At 44.8% G+C, this 26,204-nt stretch overlaps 1 protein-coding gene across 4 annotated transcripts in view; it reads left to right on the top strand.

The window, feature by feature from the left end:
• Positions 1–26,204, top strand: part of PIK3R6 (phosphoinositide-3-kinase regulatory subunit 6) — a 745,472-nt gene that overhangs the window by 625,756 nt on the left and 93,512 nt on the right. For all 4 annotated transcript variants that reach the window (XM_078654671.1, XM_078654672.1, XM_078654670.1 and 1 more), the window contains one exon: positions 8,667–8,777. In XM_078654671.1, coding sequence (XP_078510797.1) covers positions 8,667–8,777 — 111 coding nt within the window. The remainder of the gene's footprint in view (positions 1–8,666; positions 8,778–26,204) is intronic.

Raw genomic sequence — 26,204 nt, 5'->3', positions numbered from 1 at the left:
CAAACTGTGGGTCGTGAGCCAAAAATTGGTGAGTCAGGAAATTCTGAGCAATAAATATAGATGTCTTTAAATTCTGTGTTTGTCTTATCACATATGTGATGCTTCAACGACAGAAGTCAAATACCAGGCTGTGTTGTCTGACAAGTTACTGCTTACTCCTTTATCATGGAAACTGATGTTTTACTTTTCTCTCTCTGACTGCAAAGTGAGAGGAGTTTTAAAGTGAATTATGTTGCAGTATTAGGATGTCATCTTTTGCAACACACAACAAAATGTAAAAACCTGTAAAATAAATGTATGTATTCAGTAGTTAGGAAATCAAAAATGAGGTAGATCTTTTATGTAATTCTGAAATGAGCTGGTGTCATAATTTTGGTAGGATCAAAACAAATAAAGCCACCTTAGTTTGTGATGCACACATTATTAATATGCACAGAAACTCCATTTCCACACATTCATTTAAGTGCTCTATGCAATATAGTTAAATCAGTAACACTGCATGTCTGTGCAGTTGGTGGCCATTTCAATTCAATGTGCTGTGTGTAAATGACAGTGTGAGGCTTAATCCCCCCTCATGTCCATTAAAAGTAGGTGGGTTGCAAAGGTTTGTCATTCTAGACTGTGGGTCATGATTCTAAATGGTTTGGGAACCATATACAGTGGTACATGCAGGATTCTCATAAAGAATTATAAAGCCACGCAAAGCCACCCTGCGTAGCTTTGACTTGCCTCATAAATCATGAGTAAGACGATGCAGTGTATCGCTGCGTCGCCTTACTCTGCCCCCAGGGCACATTCCATGGACGTTGCAATACGTTTTCCCACTCACACCTATGGAATTTGATGCTGCCCCTGATTTACAAAGTGATGTGAACCTGCGGAAGCTTCAAATCTGTACTCCTCCCAAGGCGAGGAGTAGCGAGAAGAAATGTTAATTTCGCCTTCCCATGTGTAATGCATTCTGCAGCACACATAGGAAGAGGAAAACGCCTTGTAGGCTTGTTTTTGTGCAGGAAGGTGCCCCTTCCTGTATATAAACAATCCTGCCTGCAGCGGAGGCACTCTTGCCCAATGGTGCAAGGGTTCCTATATTGATGCTAGGCTGCCAAAATGGTGCCACTACAGGCAGAAAAGACAGGAATGCACTGTATTGTTTCAATACTGTGCATTCCTGCCCTTTCACTTTGGCGTAGGGCAGCGCAGTAAGGTGGCTTGTGTGCTGCCCTTCGCCAAAATGTCGTAAATGAGACCCTAAGTGTTAACATAGTGACAGATTTAGCAACCGCAGAGTGAAAATCTGTTGTATTAATTCAACCTTTTCCTAAATAGCTCACTGTTCCCTGTAAATGTTTGCTCAGGCATGTGTATGCCATGTTTGAATTATCAGCAATTTGATAGAAGTAAAATGAGAACACATCGTTTGATCATAGAACAGAGAAGAAACCAGCAAAGCTTTCTATTGAAGGATTCCTCCCCTCCACTGCCCCAGCCTCTGCCCCCCCAATGTCGCACCTCAGATTTAAAATAATATAATCAGCATTACCAGATAACCAGGAAGCACCTCTCCAAATTCAATCACCATCATTGTACTCTACTAGGTACGGGGGCTTCTTCCCATCTTTTTATTTTCTTATATATATATGTTGGTTTTTGTGAGGTTGCTTCTAGATTCTTTGTAGTGTTACAAGGTCAGAATACATGAGAAAGCGCAGTCAAATTGAGATAAAAGCAGATAATAGATTCTAGACATGGTTAACAAGAGGTGGCCTATCTGGCATTCCAAGTAACTCTCCTTGTAGTTTTTAGAGAAGTTGTGTGGGAGAAACCCTGATCTTGAGAGAGTAAAGTCCAGTCTGCCTGTGCTTATCAGGTTCTATTCAGGAAGCGGTGTGGCAGGGGCCGCTCCTCCATTAGGGTGGAGGAGTGTCGCCCCACTGCTTGCTCGCAGTGTGAGAAGCAGAAACATAAAATGGTATTTTAAATACCATTTTATGTTTCTGCTTCTCGCGCAGCGAGAAAGCAGAAGGGTATACCTGGTTGGGGGTGGGCGGCTCGGGGAGGAGAGGCTTGCCTAATGCTGTGGGCCCTGACTGTTTGGTCAGCCGTCTGGGGCCGACCAAACCAGTCATGCGCACTCTGGATTTTTTCTATGTAGGCTGCATGCAGCCTACATGAAGAAAATGGCCTCTCCATAGGCGCCCGGCTGGGCACCATCCTCACCAATCACAACGCTGTCATTGGCACAGCATTGTGATTGGCTATGGGGAGGGAGGCTGCCTTCCTCAAGCCCCCACCCAACCCCTGTGAGTCATGCCAGCCGCGACTGGGGTGTGGTCAGACTAATTTGCATGTGGCCAGGTTCTGAGCTGGGATGGTGCAGTGAGCTAAAAAACGGTGACGGATCAAGCCCTGATCTTTTGACTGGGTAGGAGTGTTATGCTTAATTCAGATACTCTGTCCATCACCACCCCCTTTATGAATCGTTTGGGGTGTGGTCTTAGGCATTAAACCAGACTGAGGATTATAAGGATGTTGAGCAAGGTGGGCAATTCAGGACAGCACTATATCTGCACAGTAGATCACGCAGAAGTTTTGCACAACCTCATAAGGTCTTCGAGGTTGTACAGCAGTAACGCGTCATATTGATGGTTCAGCTCATTGATGAGCTGTTTTGGACACTCCTATGTATACCTCCACCCTCTATATAACTATATACAGTAGGCCGTCTTGAAACTAGATGTCTATAAAGATGTTCAGGTAGAAGCTAATAGACCGCTTCCTGCATCTAGTTGTAGGGACTGCCTACTACTCCCAGGTCTTGGCAGTGGCAAAAGGTGAAAGTCTTCTCACAATTTAAGATCTCTTTAGCGTCAACTGCTTCCCGAGTGTAGAACACTTCACTGTGGCTACTGGTGGGAGCGACCACGCATCTGCAAGGGGATAAAACAAAAGCAACATTCCCTTTGATCTGGAAGTGTAAATGGGTTCATCTGATCCATATTGGTCAATAAAGCAGGTAGGGCCTTTTCACTGCCAGATTGAGGTCAGCCATTCAAATGGGAATATTTAGGTGTGTATAAGAGTAGATGGAGGAAAGACACTGAGGTGACATAGACGCAGAGCAATGAGCTGCAGAGAGACTGATGAGACAGAGTGTGAAGGGAGGGGGAGAAGAGGGATCAAGGACGTAGAAATGTGGGAGTGGGCAGAAAGAGTGGTGGAGACAGAGGTGAGGTTAATCGAGAACAGTATAACTTCTCCATTCAATATTCCCATTCCTACCATTTTAGCCAGTGCAGCACCAGAGGCCTTGCGGTGAGGCACCTCCATTTATTTCATCTGCAGAGCAGCACCCACTGGGGCTACCACTTGCAATGGCTCTGAACTATGTATGCTGGATGTTACTTCCAGGGCTGTCACAACATTTGATCAGACCACCCTAACACATATTTTGGGATAGAGTTTATGCTGCTGAAGTCACCCTACTGCCATCCTACTGAGACATGTATAGGGATCTAAACATAGAGAGAAGAGTGCACTGGTGTTCTTTCAGACCCTTCGGACATACAAACTTAACTCCAGATTTTCAACTCCGACCTGGCCATACACTCAGAAGCAGACAGAGCACAGACTGAAGGGCGAGCAAATGTGTGGAAGCGGTGGGCAAAGAGAGCTTGGAAGCAAGTGAACCACCAATACCCCTCCTTCTCCCAGTGTCAGGAGGCCTTGTAACCTAAGGCTCATGGGCAAGGGAGTAGACCGAAAACGAGAATGTCTCCTACTTGAACCATATCTCTATTCACACCAAGCTCAGGAGGCGAGCAAACATGTACCATCCATCCCTACACCCTTCTATCTATTCACCCACATATCTGTCAATACCTTCACCATTGCAACCATCTACCCACCGATCCATTATTTATTCATCCATCCAGCACTCACAATCCATCCATCCTTTCACTCATCCTTACTTTCACTCTTCCCTGTCTACCCAATACTTAGAGTTGTATTAGGGCCCAGGTCTCTAGCCCATGGGGCTCAGTGTAAGCTCCCACTTACAACCCCTCATCAAAACCCTTTCTGCTTAAGTGGGAGTCCCCAGAGCCACTACTCAAGGGGTTGAAAGACTTAAAGTGCAGCAGTTAATCCGGGGAGTAACTGATGTTCTGAAACACGCAGAGGATGTGATCTCTTGATGCTGATGCAGGTGCATTACAGATGAAGCATCACCTAGTTTTGTGAATTATTTACACTCTTAGTTCAATCGAGCACGGTCCTTCTTTCCACCCGTTAAGTAAAGTTTGCCTAATACAGCCCACTGACAACTTTGTCAACAGCTCATTGAGTCCTATTAATGGCAATGTAGTGCCAAACAAATATCTGAAATGCGTAACTGGCCCAGTAAGGTCATATTTTTATGTATGTATTGAAACTTTGTATATACTGCACCTCTGCCCAAGGTGTGCGTTCCATAACCATAGAGATACAATTTCTATTTACACATACATTTGAAAATAGTGGAAGCCCAGGAGGTGAAAAGGCATTATAGGAGTGGGAAGAGCAGTTGGATAGATTAAGCTTCAATCAATCAGTCATTTGTTAAGTGCACTACATACCTGCGAGAGTCTCAAGGCGCGGGGGGGGGGGAGGTGGAGGCCGCTACTGATCGAACTGCCAGGTCTTTAGTATCCTCCTGAAGGTCAGCAGGTCTTGGGTCTGTCGTAGGCTCAGTGGCAGGGTGTTTTATTTATTTATTTTTTATTTTTAAGGTTTTATAGAGAGCGAACTTGACCCGTGAGGGTATCAGAGCGCTTTACATAGTCAACGGTAGTATAGAGCGTAGTATATCATAGGACCTGTACATCGAAGAGCTTATAGCAATTGAGGGGTCATAAGGTAGGCAGTTCCATGTCTTGGCGGCGAGGTAGGAGAAGAATCTCCCGCCGGTGGTTGTTCTTCGGATGCGCGGGACGGTGCTAAGTGAGAGGTTGGCGGAGCGTAGCTGGTGGTAGGGGGTGTAAAAGGAGAGCCGTCTGTTGAAGTAGGCTGGGCCGGTCTTGTGGAGTGTGTGGATGAGGAGCTTGAAGGGAGAAAGTGCAGGTTTCTCAGGTGGGGGTGATGTGGCCGTGTCGTGGTACATCGAGGATCAGTGGTGCCGAGGCGTTTTGCATGCATTGTAGTCAATTGATGAGCTTGGTCGGGGCTTCCGCGTAGAGGGCGTTTCCGTAGTTGAGTCTGCTGCTGACGAGGGCCTGGGTGACTGTCTTACTTGTATCTGTCGGGATCCAACTGTAGATCATGCGGAGGGTGTTGAAGCAGGAGGAGGAGACGGGGTTGACTTGCTTGGTCATTGAGAGCTTTGAGTCGAGGATGATTCCCAGGTTGCGTGCGTGGTCAGTGGGGTTCGGGGCTGCCCCCAGTGCCATTGGCCACCAGGAGTCATCCCAGACTGACGGGTTGGAGCTGAGGATGAGGACCTCCGTCTTGTCCGAGTTCAGCTTCAGACGGCTGATCTTCATCGAGTCGGCGATGGCCTTCATTCCTTCAAGGAGGTTGTCTTTGGCGGTGATGGAGTCCTTGGTGAGAGAGAAGATCAGTTGAGTGTCGTCGGCGTAGGAGATTATGTTGAGGTCGTGCTGTCGGGCGACGTGTGCGAGCGGGGCCATGTAAATGTTGAACAGTGTCGGGCTGAGGGAGGATCCTTGAGGTACGCCGCAGAAGATCTCGGAGGCTTCGGGATGGAACGGGAGAGGCAGACGCTCTGGGTTCTGCCGGAGAGGAAGGAGGTGGTCCATTCCAGAGCCTTGTCTCAGATCCCTGCGGCGTGGAGGCATTCACGTAGTGTGCGGTGGCAGACGGTGTCGAAGGCGGCGGAGAGGTCTAGGAGGATGAGTGCTGCCGTCTCCCCATTGTCCAGCAGGGTCCTGATGTCGGTGGCGGCGATGAGGGCGGTCTCGGTGCTGTGGTTGCTACGGAACCCTGACTGGGAAGGGTCCAGGATTCTGTTCTCTTCGAGGTATCGGGTTAGCTGTCTGTTAACGATATTCTCAATGACCTTGGCCGGGAAGGGGAGCAGAGAGATGGGTCGGAAGTTCTTGAGGTCTCTTGGGTCTGCTTTGGGTTTTTTGAGTAGGGCGTTGATCTCGGCGTGTTTCCAGCTCTCTGGGAAGGTCTCGGTCTCAAGGGAGAGTTTGATGACGATGCATAGGGGGGTGCGATGGAGCTTCTTGCTTTGTTGAAGATGTGGTGCGGGAATGGGGTCTGATGGAGAGCCGGAGTGGATTGTGCTCATGGTCTTGATGGTGTCATCGACGCTCACGCTGGTCCAGGTTAGCAAGGGGACGTGGTCGATGGTGTGCGAAGGGTCGGTTGTGCTGCTGTCTGTTGGGGCTGTCTGGGTGTTGAAGCTGTCGTGAATGTCTTTATCATGCGGTGGAAGAAGGTGGCGAGGGAGTCGCACAGGGCTTGCGACGATGGGATGTCGTTGGTGTTGGAGCAGGGGTTGGAGAGTTCCTTCACGATGTTGAAGAGCTCCTTGCGTTGTGTGCATTGTTGTCGAGGCGGTCTTTGAAGGAGGTCTTCTTGGTAGCCCTGATGAGGTGGTGGTGGCTGCGGACAGCGTCCTTGCGTGCTGCGTGGCTGCCCAGAGTTTGTTCACTGTGTCATTTCTTCTCTAGTTTCCAAGAGGCTTGCTTGGAATCTAGGAGTTCTGGGGTAAACCAGCTGGCCCTCCTGCTGATGTCTCTGTGGGGGGGTTTCTTCAGCGGGGCGAGAGTGTTGGCGCAGTCCACGATCCAGCATCTGAGGTTGTGGGCAGCGACGTCGGTGTTGGAGGGTTCGGTGGGTGGGCTGAGAGCGAGGTTTGCATGTAGTTGGTCTTCGGTGATTTTGCTCCAGCGGCGGCGGGGGATCTGTTGGGTGCGCTGGTGTGTTGTGGGTTTCTGGAAGGTGAAGTGGATGCAGCGGTGGTCGGTCCAGAGGTGTTCGGTGGTGTGGCTGACTGACACGTGCGGGCTTGAGTAGAAGACTGGGTCGAGCATGTGGCCGGCAGAGTGGGTGGGCGTTGTGACTAGTTGCCTCAGTCTGAGGTCGCGAGGTTGTCGATCAGGGTGGTGGAGTTGCTGTCACTGTTGTTCTCAAGGTGAAAGTTCTGGTCTCTGAGGAGGATATAGTCGGTGGGGGTCAGGGCATGCATGCTGATGAAGTCGGCGATGGAGTCGCTGAACTGGAGGCAGGGTCCGGGGGGGTCGATAGACTAGGGTGCCTCTGAGGGTGAAGTTGGGGTCAGTGTGGATGTGGAAATGCATGTTTTCGGCGGTGCTGAGCGCGTCATCGGTGCTAGCCGAGACCCTGATGCTTCAGGTGTGGAAAAACGTGAAGGCTGTTTCTGTGGAAAGTTGGAAATGCAATTTCAAGGAGACCAACAAGGGAAAGAGCTTGTGATTAGAAATAAAATGTTTGAGTAATAGATTTGTTATACTAATTTTTGATTGGTTTTATTCCACTAAACCGAAACATTGATGTACGCACGTCCTTCAGTCCCCTATTGACCTATTTTTTTGTGCATCATTCACACTTGCTTACACATGCATATACTGATCTAGTACTATTTCTGTTTAAACAAATTCTGTATGTTGTGTAGAAATGTGGTTTCCTATTATGTGTAAACCAGGCCTCAATTTAGGTAAAACGCCATATTTTCTAAAATGCAAGTCGTCCCTCTCACTCATGCACTTCTCCCGCTGCCCACTTCTTGCAAATTTGTGCATCATACACTCAAGCTGAGAAGTACTGGTTTATTTCCACTGTTATTATTGTGCTGCTCAATAAACTTTCCCACCAACTCAGCCATAACCTGCAATATTAGTGCTAATGTCTTTCTGTTGGTTCACTGTACTCCTTTCTTTCATATAACATGTTAATGTATGTAGTTTTATGCTAGCATCTCCGGATGACATTAGCATGGAGTGGTGAGTAATCATTCATGTATAGTGCTTAGGTATTAAGGGAATATAATGTTTATTTTTCATGTGCTCTGATTTGCAGATGAAATGTTAGTTACTCGCACCACAGTGTTTCTGGAGTTTCCTTCATTTCATATGCAAAAATAATGCATAAAAAAACCCTTGATTTTAGGGGTGAGCCTGAAGACTATCCTGTTCTACTAGATATTCTGTCTGTTACTCTCCAAATGTTGATGCCCACTTGGGTATTTAAAATAATCTGATTTAGCATTTTTCTGTATTGCCCCTTTATTAAGAGTATTTATGACATTGACTCTGTACCGCTTTTAATTTGTGATCAAACATTTTAACTTTTATTCTGAACTATGTCAGTTATTGAGTGAGCCCATTTACTTAATACATTGATTTTCTAATGTTGATACATTGGGAGGTGCCTTAATGCTGGGACACTTTTCCACATGAAATTGAGGTTTACTGCAGTCACCCCTCCAGTGAATGTGAGCATTCTGATTAAGGTAACATTTTGGGGTGCCTAAAATGTGAGGGTATCCCTTGCCCGCAACTCATTATTTAGTGATGCAAAATAGTTAGCATTAAATATGATTTGGTCAATGTAATTTAATTCAAAAGAATACAAAAAGAGTTCAGGAGCAGCTGATACATGGTCTGCCAGCAACTCATGGGTCTTATATGTCCTTGCAGCCTTCATCCCCAAGCCAGCAACTAGCAGCTGATCCCTTCATCACAGACGTCACCGCCTACTACTTGCGCACGGGCCTGCAGCCGGTCCACTTCCAGATCTACTTTGTGAAGGTATGTACACTAAATGTCTTTTGCTTGGATAGGTGGTGCAGCCAGTGCCCCTCTGCTCCAGATTGGGAATTGTGCATGAGTCCTGAAGAAGCACTGTTAATGTCAGCTATGTGCTGTGGACACCAAATCAGGTTGTCCGTACTATGGTTGTGTATAAAGAAACAGACGAATCACGCCTTAAACACTGTGGATCTGGCCCCTCAACAGACCTTGCATTCAAGGACTGCCAAGGGGCAGAGGGTATAGATGGGAAGTGAAGAGCACATCCAGAGAGTAGGAGAAGACTAGGACACTTGAGCTGCAGCGTACTACACATGGTGAACGGCACAGAGCTCTTGCCTAACTTAAGTGTGGAAACTAGTTAACATGTGCAGTGGTCAGTGATGCAAGATAAATTTGTCATGTGCAGTGACTTCTTAGAAAATGGCATCACAACAAGCCCTGGACTGCAAGAATAATTGGATTATTAGGTCTGGTGAAACCAAAGAACTTGTATTAAAAGAAAAAAAATGCATACATTGGTACAAGGGGGGCTTTTAGTCGATTCTCTTCTTCCATCGGTCTGTGGTCGTGTCATTTAAATGTTGCTTCTGCCCACCACAGTACAGAGAATGGGGGAGATGGTCAACCCATTTCAACCATTGGCTAATCTCGTGCACAGTGTTCACTTCCACTCTCCCAGAATTCCTATTTCACTGTAAGGGGCTTTGTGAAACAATGTTTCCAGTTTTTTACAAATACATTCATCTTCTGACTCTTATTGGTTTGTATTGCATTTTGCCTGGGCTTGGTAGCCCCTACACACTCCTAAAGGGCCGCTCACTGATATTTGCTGTGCTCTTCATCGAAAGCGGGCACTGCTTTGGCAGCAAACTTTGCAATATATATTTTTTAATTCTTTGTCATTTTTCACCAATTCTTACGTTTGCAGTCTTTCAAAAAAAAAGAATAATAAAGAATAAGAAAAAACATTTGCAAAGGGCTGCCGTGCGTTTGTACGCATGGCAGCCATCTTTGAATGTTTTTCTCACATTCTTTATCTTTCTTTGATGGTCGACATGTTGAAGGCAATATGGTGACCATTTTGGAAACATAAACAAGTAAAATAGTTTACAAACTGAAATAAGCATTGGAAATGTCAATAGCTTTAATGCTACATTTTGAAGCCAGACGGTTTGACTTTGCCAGTGCTTGTTTTTTGTATTTACATATGAAGCATTCTGGCTCTTTTTAGATGGTACCCTTGAGTCCATGGACACATAACATTACCAGATGATTTCATTTCACCAGGATCCGTGGTTTTCAGCTCTGATCTTTCATTAAGAAAGAACACCGCATTCTTGGAGCAACAGTTTTGGGTCAATTTAATTTAACAAATTGCACAAACACACCTGAAAACAATGATTTGTAAAAGGTAAGCTCATCTGTAAAATGGTATACACGTTTTAGTAAAGCTTGGTTTGTTAAGCATTCACTAGTGAGAACTGTCATACAGCAGCTCAGAGTTTAATACCTCAACTTATTTAACTCAACCGTTCTTCCTTTCAGGGTTAGATTTGGGTAATAATGGTTGCATTCACAAATACAACATTTAAAGCACTTTAGAGTCAGTGCTATATAAAGAGCAACTCGCTATTATCACCATTAAAGAATTAATCTCTCTCTCCACTGAAAATAAAATTATTTTCTTCCCTCTGGAATAGTTTTGAGTGAAAGCAAAGCACACAAACCCTTCCCTTGACTCATAAGCTAAATTCAACCAAAAAGATTCACTGGACTCTTTTTGGATGAATAAAGTAATCAATTGATAAAAAGTGGGCAGACAGATAAGCGCTCAAAAGGTTCTTCTCTCCAAATTGTTTCATTCACAACATGGATTCTGTTAGCAGGTAAAAATCCTATTTGTGGACCACGTTGGAAGTGTCTGCAGTAATAGACAATCATTACACATGTGACTTAGTGTTGATGAGGCGCTGCCATTCTTGACCTAGAAATTGAAGGACCCCCACCTCCACTGGTATCCACTCTCTAATTGTGCCTTGGAGACTGCCACTCACATGAGCGTCCACTCACCTTCTTTACCACACACATCCCTTAAAAGTCTTTAATGGGATCATCATCCTTACAAAACTACATTTTCCAAAAGGACATGCCATTATCAAGTTTAGCTGGACAACTTCTTAAAAAGTCTGCCTTTGCCACTTTTGACAGTGATGAGCAAGTAGTAGCAATGAGGGGCGTCAGGTTGTTCTTGTGAAGCTGAACTGTTGAGGTGTGTTTTATTTAGAGGTGACAGCAAGCAGACTTTTTCAGTGCTCTAGATGCACCAATGTAATCTCTGATAGGATTGTGTTCAGTTGTGCAGGCTAGAGCAGCATGCAGACGCATTTTCATCTTTGAAGCTATTTCATACAACCTCAGTCATACAAGGAATGAAAGAAATATGGGGGAAACAACCAGCGCAGCTTGAAGTAGAAGTCTAATGTTCAGTGTTTACCACCACACTTTTACTAACGTCCAAGTTGTGGCCATGTACATTTTGTGTGGGTATGTCGTTACTTTAAAGATTCCAAGCTAATGTCCAGAATAATGTCACAATCTAAAGAAAGGGTAATTTCAACTGTGACTTTGTTCGTCAAGGAAAGATATGTCTCAAATATGTTCAGCAATGAGGTGTGTTTCCAAGTGAAAACAGGTATATCCTCTAATATCCATTGTGTTTTTTAATTATGGCTGTCAAAGGAGCTGGGGGAGCTGCAGTGGAGAATGAGTAGGGCATATGGGTGCCTCCAGTCTTGAGTTACCCTATGCTGCTACCAGCCCAGCCCACCACTGCCACCACCAACGTAAGAGGCCTTCACAACCCGGTGTCAAAGGAGCAGGGGGAGCTGACATTCAACAGAACGGGGAGGCGGTAAGGCAATGAGAAATCTGTGGTTAGATAAAATATCCACCAGAAAGAGCGTTACTGTATGTAAGTAACTTGTTCTTCTGAGGAATACTTTTAAACACAGATTCCTCACCTTTAGAATAGAAATTAAAGTTATACCTCCCAAGGTGGAGGGTATGTGGAATGGTCTCAGACTGAAGAGTCATACAGGCCTAAAAAGGCAAAATGGCCTTCTCATCGTCAACCCCAGTGCCTGCCATAAGTGGACTTTTTAGAGGACGCTGAACAACAAGGATAACAGCCACTACTTCAGGACGGAGACAGAATGCAGTCAAGTGCCGTAGGGAGGTATAGAATGTGTAGGCCTGGGTGCAAAACCTTACCCTGCTGCTTCAACAGAAGATCCTCTTGAAGCAGAAGCCTGATCAACAGACAGAAGCTCATACCTAGAAGTTCAGGAAGCACTTTTCTGGCCAATCTTTGACTTGAGCTGCTTGTTCCTGATCTTCTTCAGAGCACATGCCAGGAGAGGTAATGGGAGAAAGGCACATAGAAGTCTTGTGCTCCACTCTAACCAAAATGCATCTCTCAGAGAGAACCTTCTTGGGAAATCCTAAAAGAACAAATGATGGACGGAATGATGAAAAAAATCAAACATTTATCCCATCACAGATCTGTGTTTAATCCATCATTATCTGATAGAGACATCTAGCCGCAGATTCCTAAACTTTTGAATTCTCTCCTGGCGTCAGACTGTATTCGGAAATTTTTCAGCAGTACCTTTGCACGCTGAGGGATGGTTTCATATGACTCTGTGATGACGCTGATTCCAGTTGTGACATCAGCGGAGTCATATAAGTCCCCTCAGGTGCGAGGACATCAGTTTCTTCTTTTCCACACTGCAAAGCGGATTCAGAGAAGCGGTTCCTCAGGTCAATTTTTTCTTACCTACTTCAACAGTTTTTGTCAGTTGGGAACAGTGTGCCTTATTCCCATGTTGTCAGGCTTTAAGTCTTGTGTGTCTAGTGCGCGACAGATTTCGGCTACAGACCCGCATTCCGTTTGTATGTATGTACCGCGACTCCAAGGATTGTACCTCTTGCCAGAAGATGAAGCCAAAGGCGCTCAAGGAATGCTGTATTAATCTTTTGGTGGCGTGTCTGTCCCGCGGTCCTCGAATACTTCACGGCCTTGGTCATCTTCTTCCCCTTAGGAAGTACGTTCACTGGGCTGTTTCAGGAGCCGGAGCCAAACGCAGGGACGTTGCTCTCCTTCGACATCCCAAGGTAAGGACAGGCACTTGAAGTTGAGGCACAGCCCAACTTCGTCGCGTGGAGACTCCATCTTCCGCGGCTCCTCCCGCTCGCCAGTTGAGGAGGATGTACACGACTCTGCCTCCCCATCTTTCTGGGAGCTGGGGCATCAATCGTCCAGATGAGGGAGTACTATAACTCTCTACATCTCATCTTTGGGCCCCCACCTTCCTCTGGTGCACCACCGGGCCCCAAGGAGGTGAGTGGAGCCAGACCGGTGGGTTCGGCCTTGACAGCAGCTAGGCCTATGGAGTTGTTGGGTCGGTGCTGGACGGCGTCGGCCGACTCCCCTTCGACGCTGATGCTCTGCCCTTTGGGATCTCCACCTTCAGCACTGTCCTTGGTCAACCGACTCCGGCAACGACGTCCGCGGCACCGAAACCGTTCCATCTCCTCCTATCAACGTCAAAGCGTTGCCTTCTCAGTGTCGGACGACTTCAGGTGCAGATTGGGTCATCTATAGGGAATATTGCCTCTCTTGGTGACATGGAGGAATTGGGGCTTGTACAGGCTATGTCTGAGGACATTAGAACCTCTTTTGAAAGAGAGTTGGTTGCCTGCACTTGGGGAGGCTAGTGGACTGGAGTAGTCTCCGGCTACGTGACTTCTTTACCCTCCTAGTTTTGCTTCTGAGGTGAGTTCCTCCTTTGCAGACATGCTTATGAGGGAGGCTATGATTTTGGAGTTGTCTCTGCCTTCGGTGGAAAAATCTACAGATCCCCTGATTGATGTACTTTATCAGGGTCGTACAGGGGTGGATCCTGTTCTCCCATATAGTGAGGCCCTGTAGACATATTGTTGGGTACTTGGGCTAAGCCTGATACAGTGGTCTCAGTGGATCATGCTATATGTGGCAGGCCCTGCCTGCTCTTAGAGATTCAGCTAGTCTCCTCAGGCATCCTACCTCTCATAGCCTGGTGGTACTGGCTGTATCACCCTCTCAGGATATGGATTCTCTGCCTAATGGTCCATCGTATAGAGAATCTAGGAGACAAGATTTGTGTGGCAGACATATTTTTTCCTCAACTAGTTTTGCCTTAAGGTCCACCAACACGCCTTGTGTTCTTGGTAATTTTTCTCACGCTTTGTGGAATTCATTGCATACAATGTTGCCAACACTTCCGGATGGCTTCAGACCTAATCTTGAACAGTGGATTAGGGATGGACAACTGGCAGCTTGGCTGATTATTACATGTGGCATGGACATTAATGATTCAGTAGGTTGGGCCATGGCATCCTCTGTGGCACTGACGTAGTGCATGGTTACGCATGTCAGGTTTTTCAGAAGCGCTCTAGGCTACCTTGGTCTATATGCACTTTGATGGCACCCATCTTTTTGGGGCCCAGATTCGGCTTTATGGCGTTTCTGTTGAAAGACAAAGTGAAACAGGGTCCTAATTTCTTTTTTGTCTTAATATATTTCTCTTTGATGTTTCCCTATACTAGGTTTGCATGGGGAATATTAATATTTTGCTTCTTACATGTTTGACCATGTTATGGCAGTGCAATGGAGGTATAAGTTCCGCCTGATGATGACACCTGACGTGGTGTTCCTTTGCTTAGCAGATACTATTGTTTCAATACTGTCTTTGACTGGTTATGTGGTACAAGGATACCTTTTACATAGGGTTTTCCCTTCTCTTTTTTCCTGTAATGATGAGCTTCATGTTCAAGTGGTCATTTTCTTGTGATGTTTCTTCCGGTTAGGAAGTTTACCTATGCCTCATGCTTCTTTCGAGCAGTTCAATATGCTGGCATGCATTACTTTTCATTTTGAGTGTCTCTTATAGGGCATCTTGCTTATGCCCTATGGGAGCCCTTTTATACAGAGAGTATGATTATCCTTTACACCTACTCTGAATTTCCACTTCAGTGCAATTTTGAGTCTGTTTTGACCAAGATTTCCCCTAAGACATTTTTGTTTGATCAGTCCTTCATTTGATTGCAGTTCTTTTCACTAGTTTTGGTGGGGTGCCCTTTGCTTTGGATTAAAGTGGTGCACGGATTGCTTTTGCATTAGGTGGTTTTTGCAAAGGTCATGCTACCCTATTTGGGGGGTATACCAACTTTATCATGTTGTGTTTTCCTTGCCTGCACATGGGGCTTTGTCCCTTAAGATGTATTTCTCTTTCCGATGGATACTTCTGCCTGTGGATTCCTCACCTTTTGAATACCCCCTGCACCAGCATTCCATGGAAATTCTTTCCTACCTCTCCCACGTCGATGAATAGGTCATAATAGCATGGCTCTGCTCGCAACTCCGTATGATGTCATCGGAGCCATAAGAAGACCTCGTCTGAATGCTGACATCAGTTCCCTTTTTTCCGCGCAGTCGACACTTAACGGTTTGTCTTGGGACTCTCCATTTTCTTTGGGTTTTAAATCTTGCAGAGAATGGGTACACCCTCCCTATTTTAGAGTTTCCTCCTCCATTACATTCCTCGCCAGTGTTGGTGTTCAGAGGACCAGTTGTTGCTTTTGCAGCAGAACTTCTTGTTAAAAAAGCTGGGCTAAGAACGTTGCACTGGCTGCCAATCAGGGACAGAGTTTAAATCTCTGTGCATCGCTCATCAAGCATTCTGGAAAATGGGCCCAGAAATCAATCGCTCCTTGATCTCCCCTTATCTGCCCAACAAAGTGCTTCGTTCTTCATCTGCATCTCTGGCCAAGATTCCCAGAATCTTCAGAGCCAGAGCAGGAGGCCGTTCCTTTTCCTATAATGTATCAAAACTATGGAACACCCTCCCTTTGCACATGAGAATCAACCCCAATTTATCCAGCTTCCTTAAACAGCTTAAAACTTTTCTGTTCCAGTAATTAGAACCCTTTGTTTCTGTCTGATGGCACCTTTTTTGGTCTTAGCCCCTGGACACCTGAGGGCAGCTGCAGCGCTTTACAAATCATATTTTCATTTCATTTCATTTCATTTCAAAGAAAGGTGCGATCGAGGTAGTTCCAGAGCAGGAAAGGGGTAAGGGGCGCTACTCCCGGTATTCCCTGATCCCCAAAAAGACGGTCAATTGAGGCCGACCTTGGACCTCAGGATTTTGAATCTTTACTTCAAGCAGGAAAAGTTCAAAATGTTGACCTTGGCTCAGGTTCCTCTTGCGCTGCAACAGAAAGACTGGATGGTGTCCATCGATCTGCAGGATGCGTATCTTCCCATCCTAAAGTCGCATCGGAAGTATCTCCGGTTCACTGTGGGATCGTAACATTACCAGTTTGCGGTCCTTCCGTTTGGTCTGACTTCCACACCTCATGTCTTTACAAAGGTGATGGCGGTGGTAGCGGCACATCTCAGAAGTCCAGGTTTTGACCACGGTATAAGACACCCGTAAGGAGGCTTTGACTTTAAGCCTGCATACAAATTCTGAACTAATTCTCTAACAAAAATATATATTTATATAGATATATATATAACACCTACTGCCGTTCGCCAGTAGGTAGTTATAGTTGGATCCTAATTTCCATAGGAAAAACTTATTTTGATTTGTCAATAACTTTGGCGCCGTTTGACGAATCTTCGCTACATTTTCAAAACTAATGGGCCACTCACTTCAGCTGCTGTGTTGAAAGTTTCGGGGTGATCCGTTAAATGGAGGCCCCGAAAGGGGAGGGGTCCCAAAACACTTTTTCTTCATGTTAATTTCCATAGGAAACTTTAGACACGGCTACAGCACGAACTGCTGAACAGAATTGCCCCATATTTGGCAAAAAGGTAGCTCTTGGTCCAGAAAGAAAAAATATATATATATATATATATTTCCGCCATCCCAAATCATGGACTCCTCAAAGTGGTAGAAATCCTGTTCTTGATACATACATTTTATCCATCAAGGAATCAACACCTAAAAGGATTTTTGATAACATTAGCAAAGAAGAAAGAAAAGCTCTCCACCTCCTTCAACAGAGAATGGATGTCATTATAAAACCGGCAGACAAAGGTGGTGCAGTGGTTGCCATGAAAGTAAGTGATTATATTGCGGAAGGAATGAGACAACTAATGGATACCAACACTTACAAACCTTTAGAAACTGATCCTACTGAAGATTTGAACAAAGAAATTAAAAACATGGTTGTAAGGTACAAGTGCTTAAATCTCTGATGAAACAACAGCAGATATACTTGTTCATCCCCAACCAAGACCTGGGAGATTTTATATGCTTCCCAAAATTCACAAAATGAGCAATCCTGGCCGTCCCATCATCTCTGGCAATGACACCGCCACTGAGAGACTATCTTTATTTGTTGACCTGCACCTCCAGCCCATTGTACAGGAACTTCCATCATTTGTTAAAGATACCAGTCACTTCCTTCAGATTATTGAAAAATTAAACCAAACCTACACATTTGATGATGATACTCTTCTGGCTACATTTGATGTTACATCATTATACACCAATATACCACATGAGGATGGGCTTATGGCATTATCTGAAGCTCTTAGTAAAAGAACTGTGAAAAAACCATCAACAAATGTGCTAACCAACTTTGCTAGAGTTATCCTTAAATCCAACAATTTTACATTCAATGGTAAACACTATCTGCAGATACAAGGTACTTCCATGGGTACTCGGATGGCTCCATCCTATGCAAATATCTTCATGGGCAAACTAGAGAACAGTATACTTGCTACTTCTAGCATCAAACCACTGGTATGGCTATGATACATTGATGACATATTTATAAGATGGAATGCAGGAAGTAGAACATTGGAACAATTTACAGCTAATATCAACAATATCCATCCTACCATCAAACTTACCAGCAGCAATACCAAACAGAAGCATCATCTCCCTTTTCTGGATGTGCTAGTCACCATTCATGAACACAAAATTACAACTGATCTGTACCACAAGCCTACATATGCTCATTTGTATCTAAACTGGACTTCATGTCACCCTCATCACACTAAACTGAGCATCATCTTCAGCCAAGCACTCAGAATAAGACGCATCTGCAGCAGTGAGGAAACCTGTAAAGACCATCTACAGGAGCTTGCTACATTATTTAGAAGGCGAGGCTATCCTCTGCATATCATACAGCAACAAATTGACAAGTCTTTGCAGTTACCCAGAGAAGCACTTATTTGGAATACCAACGTCAGAAACAAAAGTGACAGAACGCCATTTGTAGTTGACTATCATCCATCAGCTCCCAACTACAGAAATATAATGCAAAAAACATTTCCCTTACTGCCCACTTGTGAAAAATTGCAAAAGGTTTTTCCAAAACCGCCAGTCATTGCTTATCGCAGAACTCCAAATTTACGATCTCTTATTGTGAGAGCTGAACTCAAGCAAGCTGTAACAAATGCAGGGGTTCATTGCTGTGACTCTAAAAGGTGCATCACGTGTGAATACGTTTTACTAACATCATCAGTTACTAGTTATGTAACCAGAAGAACCTATGCAATAAGACAGCATCTAACGTGTCACTCAACATGCATTATTTATGTGACCCAGTGCCAACGGCAAAGCTGTAAAAAACAATATGTAGGCCAAACAGTGAATGACCTCCGCACACGATTCAGGAACCACAAATCAGCAATAATTAATAAGAAAATTGACCAGCCTGTAGCCAATCATTTTAACCTTGTGGGTCATTCACTATCAGATTTGAAGATTTTTCCCATGGAACATGTCTCAAAGGAAGAACTACTGGACTCCAGGGAAAACTTCTGGATGTACCGTTTAAAATCATTGCATCCAGATGGACTGAACATTACTGAGAATACAACCTGATTACTGCATATCTCAAGTACTCTCAGGACTGCATTGATTCCACTTTCCAAATGGAATCTTCACTCATGATGCTTTTGAAAATTCAGCTGTGTCATCTGTGCAGCCACTGAGCTTACCATGGCGGTCGCCAGTAGGTATATATAGTTAGGATTGATTTCCATAGGGAAATCGCAACATTCTATTGGGAATAACTTTGGCACCGGTTGAGGAATCTGCCTGAAATTTTCCTCAACTTTGCCTCGCGGCGCTCCGGTCCTTCCCTGAAAGTTTGGGGGTGATTCGTCAAGCGGGGGCCGAGATAAAAGGGGGGGGTCCCAAAACGTGTTTTCCCCATGTTAATTTCCATAGGGCGGTCGGTCGCACTTTTAGCTCGAACGGCTAAATGGATTTTCACCAAACTTGGAAAAATTGTAGGGACTGGTAGCCCGATGTGCCTTTGCTATGTCTCAAGATATGTGCTTCAGTGGATTTTGAGTAATGTAGGTTCAAAAAAATGTACATATCTATGGCAGCTTACCGGTACGCTTACGGTACGCGTACGTGCGCGTACGGTACGCGTACCTCTAGTGCGCGAGCTGCATTCTGATTGGCTGCCAATGTCAGTCAACACTCCAAAACAGAAACTGTTGGCAGCCATCTTGTGCCTCGGTAGACTGAGGCACAGGAAAGCAGAAAAACAAACGTGTAGAACTCAAAAAGGGGACTGGGTAGAAGCATCCTGACCCCCTAGGCCTGCTCAGGGGGTCCCACAAGGACCCCCAAGGCCCAAAAAAAAAAAAAAAACGGAAAATCGCGGGGTACGCTTACGGTACGCGTACCTAATTTTTTTACAAGAAAAAAAGAAAAGATTTGGGGGCCTTGTAGAAACACTCTGACCCCCCCTAGGGCTGTTCAGGTGGTCCCATACGGATATTAACATATATAAATGTTATCCGCTAATAGAATTAGCATTTAAAAAACCTTGCAAGTTCACTGAAAAAAACGGTTTCAGGCCTTATATAGTTAGGAATTAGCATTTAAAAAACCTTTGAAAATTCACTGAAAAAACCATAGGTTTCACACCAGTTATAGTTAGGAATTAGCATTTAAAAAACCTATGAAATTCTCTGAAAAAAACCATAGGTTTCACACCAGTTATAGTTAGGAATTAGCATTTAAAAAACCTATTAAATTCACTGAGAAAACCGTAGGTTTGACACCAGTTATAGTTAGCTGAACATTTTACTCATACACACACACATCCCACACACATACCCCCACATACACACACCCACCCCTCCCACACACACCCCCCACACATACCTCACACACCCACACCTACACCCAAACACCCCACACACCCACACCCACACACACACCTTACACACCCACACCCCCACCTACACCCACACACCCCTACCCACACACACCTCACTCCCCCCCACACACACACACCTCACAGACACACCCCACACATCCCCCACACACACACCTCACCCCCCCACACACACACACCTCTGACACACACACCCCCCACACACACACACACCCCACACACACCTCACACACACACCCACACACACATTCCTCACCCCCACACACACACCCACACACCCCCCCACACACACACACCCCACACACACACCCACACATCCTACACACACACACCCCACACACATACCCCCCCCCACACACCCCACACACACCCCCCCAACACACACACACCACACACACACTCATTATTTTTTTTTTCGTTTTTTGAGGGGGTGCGCGCCCCGGTACACGTATCGGTACACGTACTGGTACGCGTACCCTGGAGAAAAAAAGAAAGACAGAGTTTTTTAAAAATGTAGCATTTTTATATAAATTGGAGGTAGTTCTGAAAAGAACTGTTTTTTTATTCTTATTGTTGTTTTATATTTTTTTTATTGTTTTTTTGTACCCCGCGACTTTTGCCTTGGGGGTCCTTATGGGACCCCCTGAGCAGGCCTAGGGGGTCAGGGTGTTTCTACTCTGGCCCCTTTGCGAGTTTCACACCTTTGTTTCACTGCTTTCTTGTGCCTTGGTTCTAACAAGGCACAAGATGGGCTGCCAGGGACACCCAGTATGCAAGGGGAATTAGTTCCCCCTCTTCAAACATGCACAGGGGCTGCGTTGCAGAGGTGTAAAAAAGGGTGTGGCCTCATTACACCTCTATGCAATGCAGCCATCTGGCGCATACTGGAGGCTCCTGGTGGGCTAGTTGGCCCCCAGGGACCCCCATTATGCAAGGGGAATTAGTTCCCCCTCTGCAAACGCGCCAGGCGGCTGCGTTGCAGAGAGGTGTAACAAGGGGCATAGCCTCATTACAGTTCTGCAATGCAGCCCCCTGGCGCATACTGGAGGTTCCAGGTGGGCTAGTTGCCCCCCAGGGGCTCCCAGTATGCAGGGGGAATGAGTTCCCCCTCTTCAAACATGCACGGGGGCTGCGTTGCAGAGAGGTGTAAAAAGGGCCGTGGCTTAATTACACCTCTCTGCAATGCAGTCCCCTGGTGCATACTGGAGATTCCTGGTGGGCTTTCAGGTCTTATATAGTTAGGAATTAGCATTAAAAAAACTTTGAAATTCACTGAAAAAAACATAGGTTTCAGGCCTTATATAGTTAGGAATTAGCATTTAAAAAACCTTTGAAATTCACTGAAAAAAACATAGGTCTCAGGCCTTATATAGCTAGGAATTAGCATTTAAAAAAACCTTGCAAATTAACTGAAAAAACCATAGGTTTCAGGCCTTATATAGTTAGGAATTAGCATTTAAAAAACCTTGCAAATTCAATGAAAAAAACATAGGTTTCAGGCCTTATATAGTTAGGAATTAGCATTTAAAAAACATTGCAAATTCACTGAACAAAACATAGGTTTCAGGCCTTATATAGTTAGGAATTAGGCACAAGAAAGCAGAAAAACAAACGTGTAGAACACAAAAAGGGGGCAGGGTAGAAACACCCTGACCCCCTAGGGCTGCTCAGGTGGTCCCACTAGGATATTAATATATTTAAACGTTATCCGCTAATAGAATTAGCATTTAAAAAACCTTTGAAATTCACTGAAAAAACCATAGATTTCAGGCCTTATATAGTTAGGATTTAGCATTTAAAAAACCTTTGAAATTCACTGAAAAAACCATAGGTTTCAGGCCTTATATAGTTAGGAATTAGCATTTAAAAAAACCTTTGAAATTCACTGAAAAAACCATAGGTTTCAGGCCTTATATAGTTAGGTATTAGCATTTAAAAAAACCTTTGCAATTCACTGAAAAAACCATAAGTTTCAGGAGTTATATAGTTAGGAATTAGCTTTTACAAAACCTTTGAAATTCACTCAAAAAACGATGTTTTAGTGGTGTTATAGTTAGCTGGACATTTTACTCATACAAAACCATTGAAATTGCTCCTATATAGTTAGTTGTACTAAGTATATATCGCGCACCCGCAATCCACTGCTGATGATGTCACATATTAGATCATTCATGACATGGTCAGTGACATCACTGACCATGACCATGACCATAAGGCCTGAAACCTATGTTTTTTTCAGTGAATATATATATATATAAAAATATCGCAGCTTGGAGAGCAATCAGATCACTAGACACTGTCAACTTAGAAATTCAGAGTTCTTGACAAAAGGTCTGTCTTACCGGTTTATGTCATCACACTGTCTAAAGTTCATTACGTATTTGTTATCTGTTGGTGCTAGGGAATGGGGACTTCATACAAACTGGGAGCACTGTATCTGCAATTCAAAATCTCACCTCTGAAACTATAAGAACTTGTATTTATGCAGCATTGAATCCCTGAATATTAGTTCTGGGATTATTTTTGTAAAGTGTTTTAACTGGTTGGGTTTTAAATTAAGTAGATGGCACTTCTGTCGAGTTGCTATTAATATTTGCACTTTTCATGACCGCTGTGCAGCCATGTACCAGCACTTTATTACTGGCTGTCTTTTAGTTATGAGTGGACTCATCTGGCAGTGGGATTCTTTTTTTTTGTGTTAAATTTAGTATGTAATTATTTTGATAAGGTGGCGAATTCTTAATGTTTGCTTGATTATAAATTGCATATTGTATGGCCTGTTTTCGTCAGGCTGACACCATAAAGTTACTACTTCAATCCCTAATGAACTTGATGATTGACTGCTTCATCATATTAAAAGGCTACACCAGAAACTTAGGTCTGAGAATAATGACTTGGGAATGTTGTCTGGATGTAGTATGCTGGTAGAGAGCACTGCAGAGGCAGCGTACAAATTAAAAGCTTTGCATTGGCCATTGGAAAAACCTCAGAAACAAACCAGGAATGGAACAATGAGAGGAGGGGAATGCGAAGGGTGGTTGTGTTTTCTAGGGATTGAATTAAAGCTCATTATTATGAGATTTGTATAATGGTGGAAGGGAATGCTAACCTGTTGATCTTTTTTTGTTTATTGTTGCAACCCACCATATGAAGAGTGCTCAAAAGGCACAGTTAAACCATCCATTGCCCTCCTCACTGAAATCATTGATCTGACGGTCTTCTGAAAAAAAAATTCAGTGATCCTTTTGCTGGGTGATTCTGATACCACAATATCCTGCAGAGTCTGTGCATGTTTTCTTTAAACCAACACCCGACTCATCTGGACAATACACGTTAGATTTCTACTAGGCCTGGGCGGTAAATTCAGCTTTGCTCGTGGAATTTGGGTAATTTAGTGTTCCGCGGAGAACGCGGAATTGCCAAAAATTCCATGATACGCGGCTTCGCAGAATTTTTTGCTTGTTCGTGCTTTCAAGGTGCGGGTTTGCAAGCATGCAAACAGCGTTTGCGAACAGGAAAATAGCATCGCGAACGGGCGGAAAAAGAAATTCCGCGTTTTACCATTTCGCGGAGCTTTGCGAAGCCCGACTACGCAAATTCCACCCACCCCTTATTTCTATATAAAAGCTGTAAGTGGCAGGGTGATCAACCTCAAGGTTACACCAAGAATCGAGTGACTGCAGCCCCCTTCTTTGCCAGGTTGGGGGGTAGGTTACTCACCAGGTACTACTCGTCAGAAAAAGAAACCAATTGTCGCTTGAGAAATAAAGAGTAAAGAAAGTCTGAATACACTGGGTGAAGACATCATACTTTACTTCAAACTTGCCCAACTAGAATTTGAGTGGGACAGATTTCCTGGGTGAAGTTCTCTGCTGGTAAATTCAGGTGCGCGGTAGTGATTTGGCGCATGGCAGCCTAAAATGCAGCCACGCAGGGCGAGTATTTTACGAGATATGACGCTGCTCTGCTCTCTTCCATTCACGCAACACAGCACTGCAACTTTAGTTGCTGTGCTGCCTTCCTTGAAAACGTAGTAAATCTGCCTCTAAATCGAGAATATACCACCATGATGTTGGATGCCCTTTAAACGTAGGTTATTTTTACAATTTTGTTGTGTATTATTTTAATATTGGCAGGTTTTTAAATCTGGTATACTTTAATTAAAGTTATTACGGTGAAATTGTGCATGTATGCGTGATTGTATTGAATTTTACGAATGAAATAGTCTATAACTGAGTAGTTTCTGTGCTGCAGGCGGTTTGTATATTGCTGAGGGGGACGATGGGAGGCAGTGTATTTTCTGCAAATTTAATGCAACAGTGCCATCATGTGATAGATTCAGATAATTTCACTCTCTGATCATTTTCTACATTTTGAGACGTTGACGTGTTTTATTTAGCTTGTTCCTAGTTTTTACCTGCCATTTTGCGTCTTTCACTTGCCACTCATCTCTTCGCTGCTGACAGCTTTTATTTTTGTTTTTTTGTGTTGTTTTACATAGGCCGTAATACGCATCAGAAGAATGCTTCGCATATACAAGCACAAATATACATTACTTTCAGATTATAAAAGCATATTAGAACAAGCATTGGCATAGCCAATAGGTCTCACCTATGGGGCCTTACAATAAATTATTAAAGTTTAAAGGTGTTGTTTAAGTGTTAACACATTTAATATAAAGTCCTCAATTTTAGTTTTTTGACCTGACTAAATGTTATTTTATGTTATGTTGAATATTTTTATATATCGTGCAGCTGGCTCAGTGAAGAGGCGTCCCTGCGCTGGTATCAGTGTCCGTAGAGAAGGTAGGGACTAAACCAAGGGGAACAGGTAGATGTTGGTGGCCTTACGAAAGGACAACACGCAATCCAGGTGCCGAATCTGGGTAGAGAGGGAATTCCACAGTTTTGCGGCTAGATACAGGAAGGACCGACCTCCAGCACGGAGGCGCTTCACTCGAGGGACCGTAGCCAGATATTGCTCAGCCGAGCGTAGCTGTCGGGTGGGTACATAGGGCACCAGCAGATTGAACAGAAAGGGGAGGAAAGTTTAAGTATTTTGAAAGTCAGGCATAGGGTTTTGAATTCAATCCTTTTGGATTTTGGAAGTAAACGGCGAGTAGCCCCCGTCACGGAGCAGGTTCTAGGGAGCCTCAAAAGAACTCTGGCAGCTGCATTCTGGTCTCACTGCAACCGAATCACGTATGCCTTATTAATGCCTAACAGGAGTGAGTTAGCATAGTCCAGTCTGGACAAAATAGCCGCCTGGACTATCAACTGGCGGGTAGATGGATAAAAAAAAACAGCATGGGCCTAAGTCCCTGGAGGAGGCCAAAGCAGGTGCCCGTAACCTTCTTAGTATGCTCCTGAAACCCAAGAGTGTAATCGAGCCAGACCCCAAGATTTTATACCACCAACTTAGGGGACGGGGTGTTGCCCAAGGTCGCAGGCCACCATTGCGCACTCCAGAGCCCCTTATCTCTCCCCACCAACAGCACCTCTGACTTATTGGCGTTGAGCTGAAGGCAGTTGGTGGTCATCCACTGCGTGACTGTCGCTATGCCGCTACGAAATTTGGAGGCACCCCGCGTAGGATCATCGGAGAGGGCCACCACCAACTGCGTATCATGGGCATACGAGATGATGGTCAAGCCATGGTCCCTCGCCACCACAGCTAGGGGTTGAACGTACAGGTTGAAAAGTACGGGGCTCGGGCCAAGCCCTGGGATACTCCCTGCCTGAGGGATTGAGCGCGGGAGAGAAAGGGTGGGGGGGGGGTAGGCAGTTACTTGGAATGTTCTGTCAGACAGAAAAGATCAAAGCCAGTCCAAGGCGAGACCTCCAACCCCAGCCTCCCGTAGGTGATGTAAAAGGATCCGGTGAAAGACCTTATCAAAAGTGGCGCTTAGATCAAGCAATATCAGGGCCGTGGTATGTCCCTCATCCAGAATGATCCGCAGATGTTCGGTCACAGCTAAGAGCGCAGGCTCAGTGCTGTGACCAGGGCGGAAGCCATTCTGGGACCGATCCAAGACGCCGGAGTTATTCAGAAAGCCCAAGAGGATGTTGGTGTGGGCCTCAGCAACTTTAGCAACCCAAGGCAGTAGAGATATGGGGGAAATGTTCCAGTTTAGTCGGGTCCAGTGAGGGTTTTTTCAGCAGGGGG

The sequence above is a fragment of the Lissotriton helveticus genome, chromosome 7, assembly GCF_964261635.1.
Source record: "Lissotriton helveticus chromosome 7, aLisHel1.1, whole genome shotgun sequence".
Lineage (NCBI taxonomy): Eukaryota > Metazoa > Chordata > Amphibia > Caudata > Salamandridae > Lissotriton > Lissotriton helveticus.
This window is presented reverse-complemented; position numbering and strand designations above follow the sequence as displayed.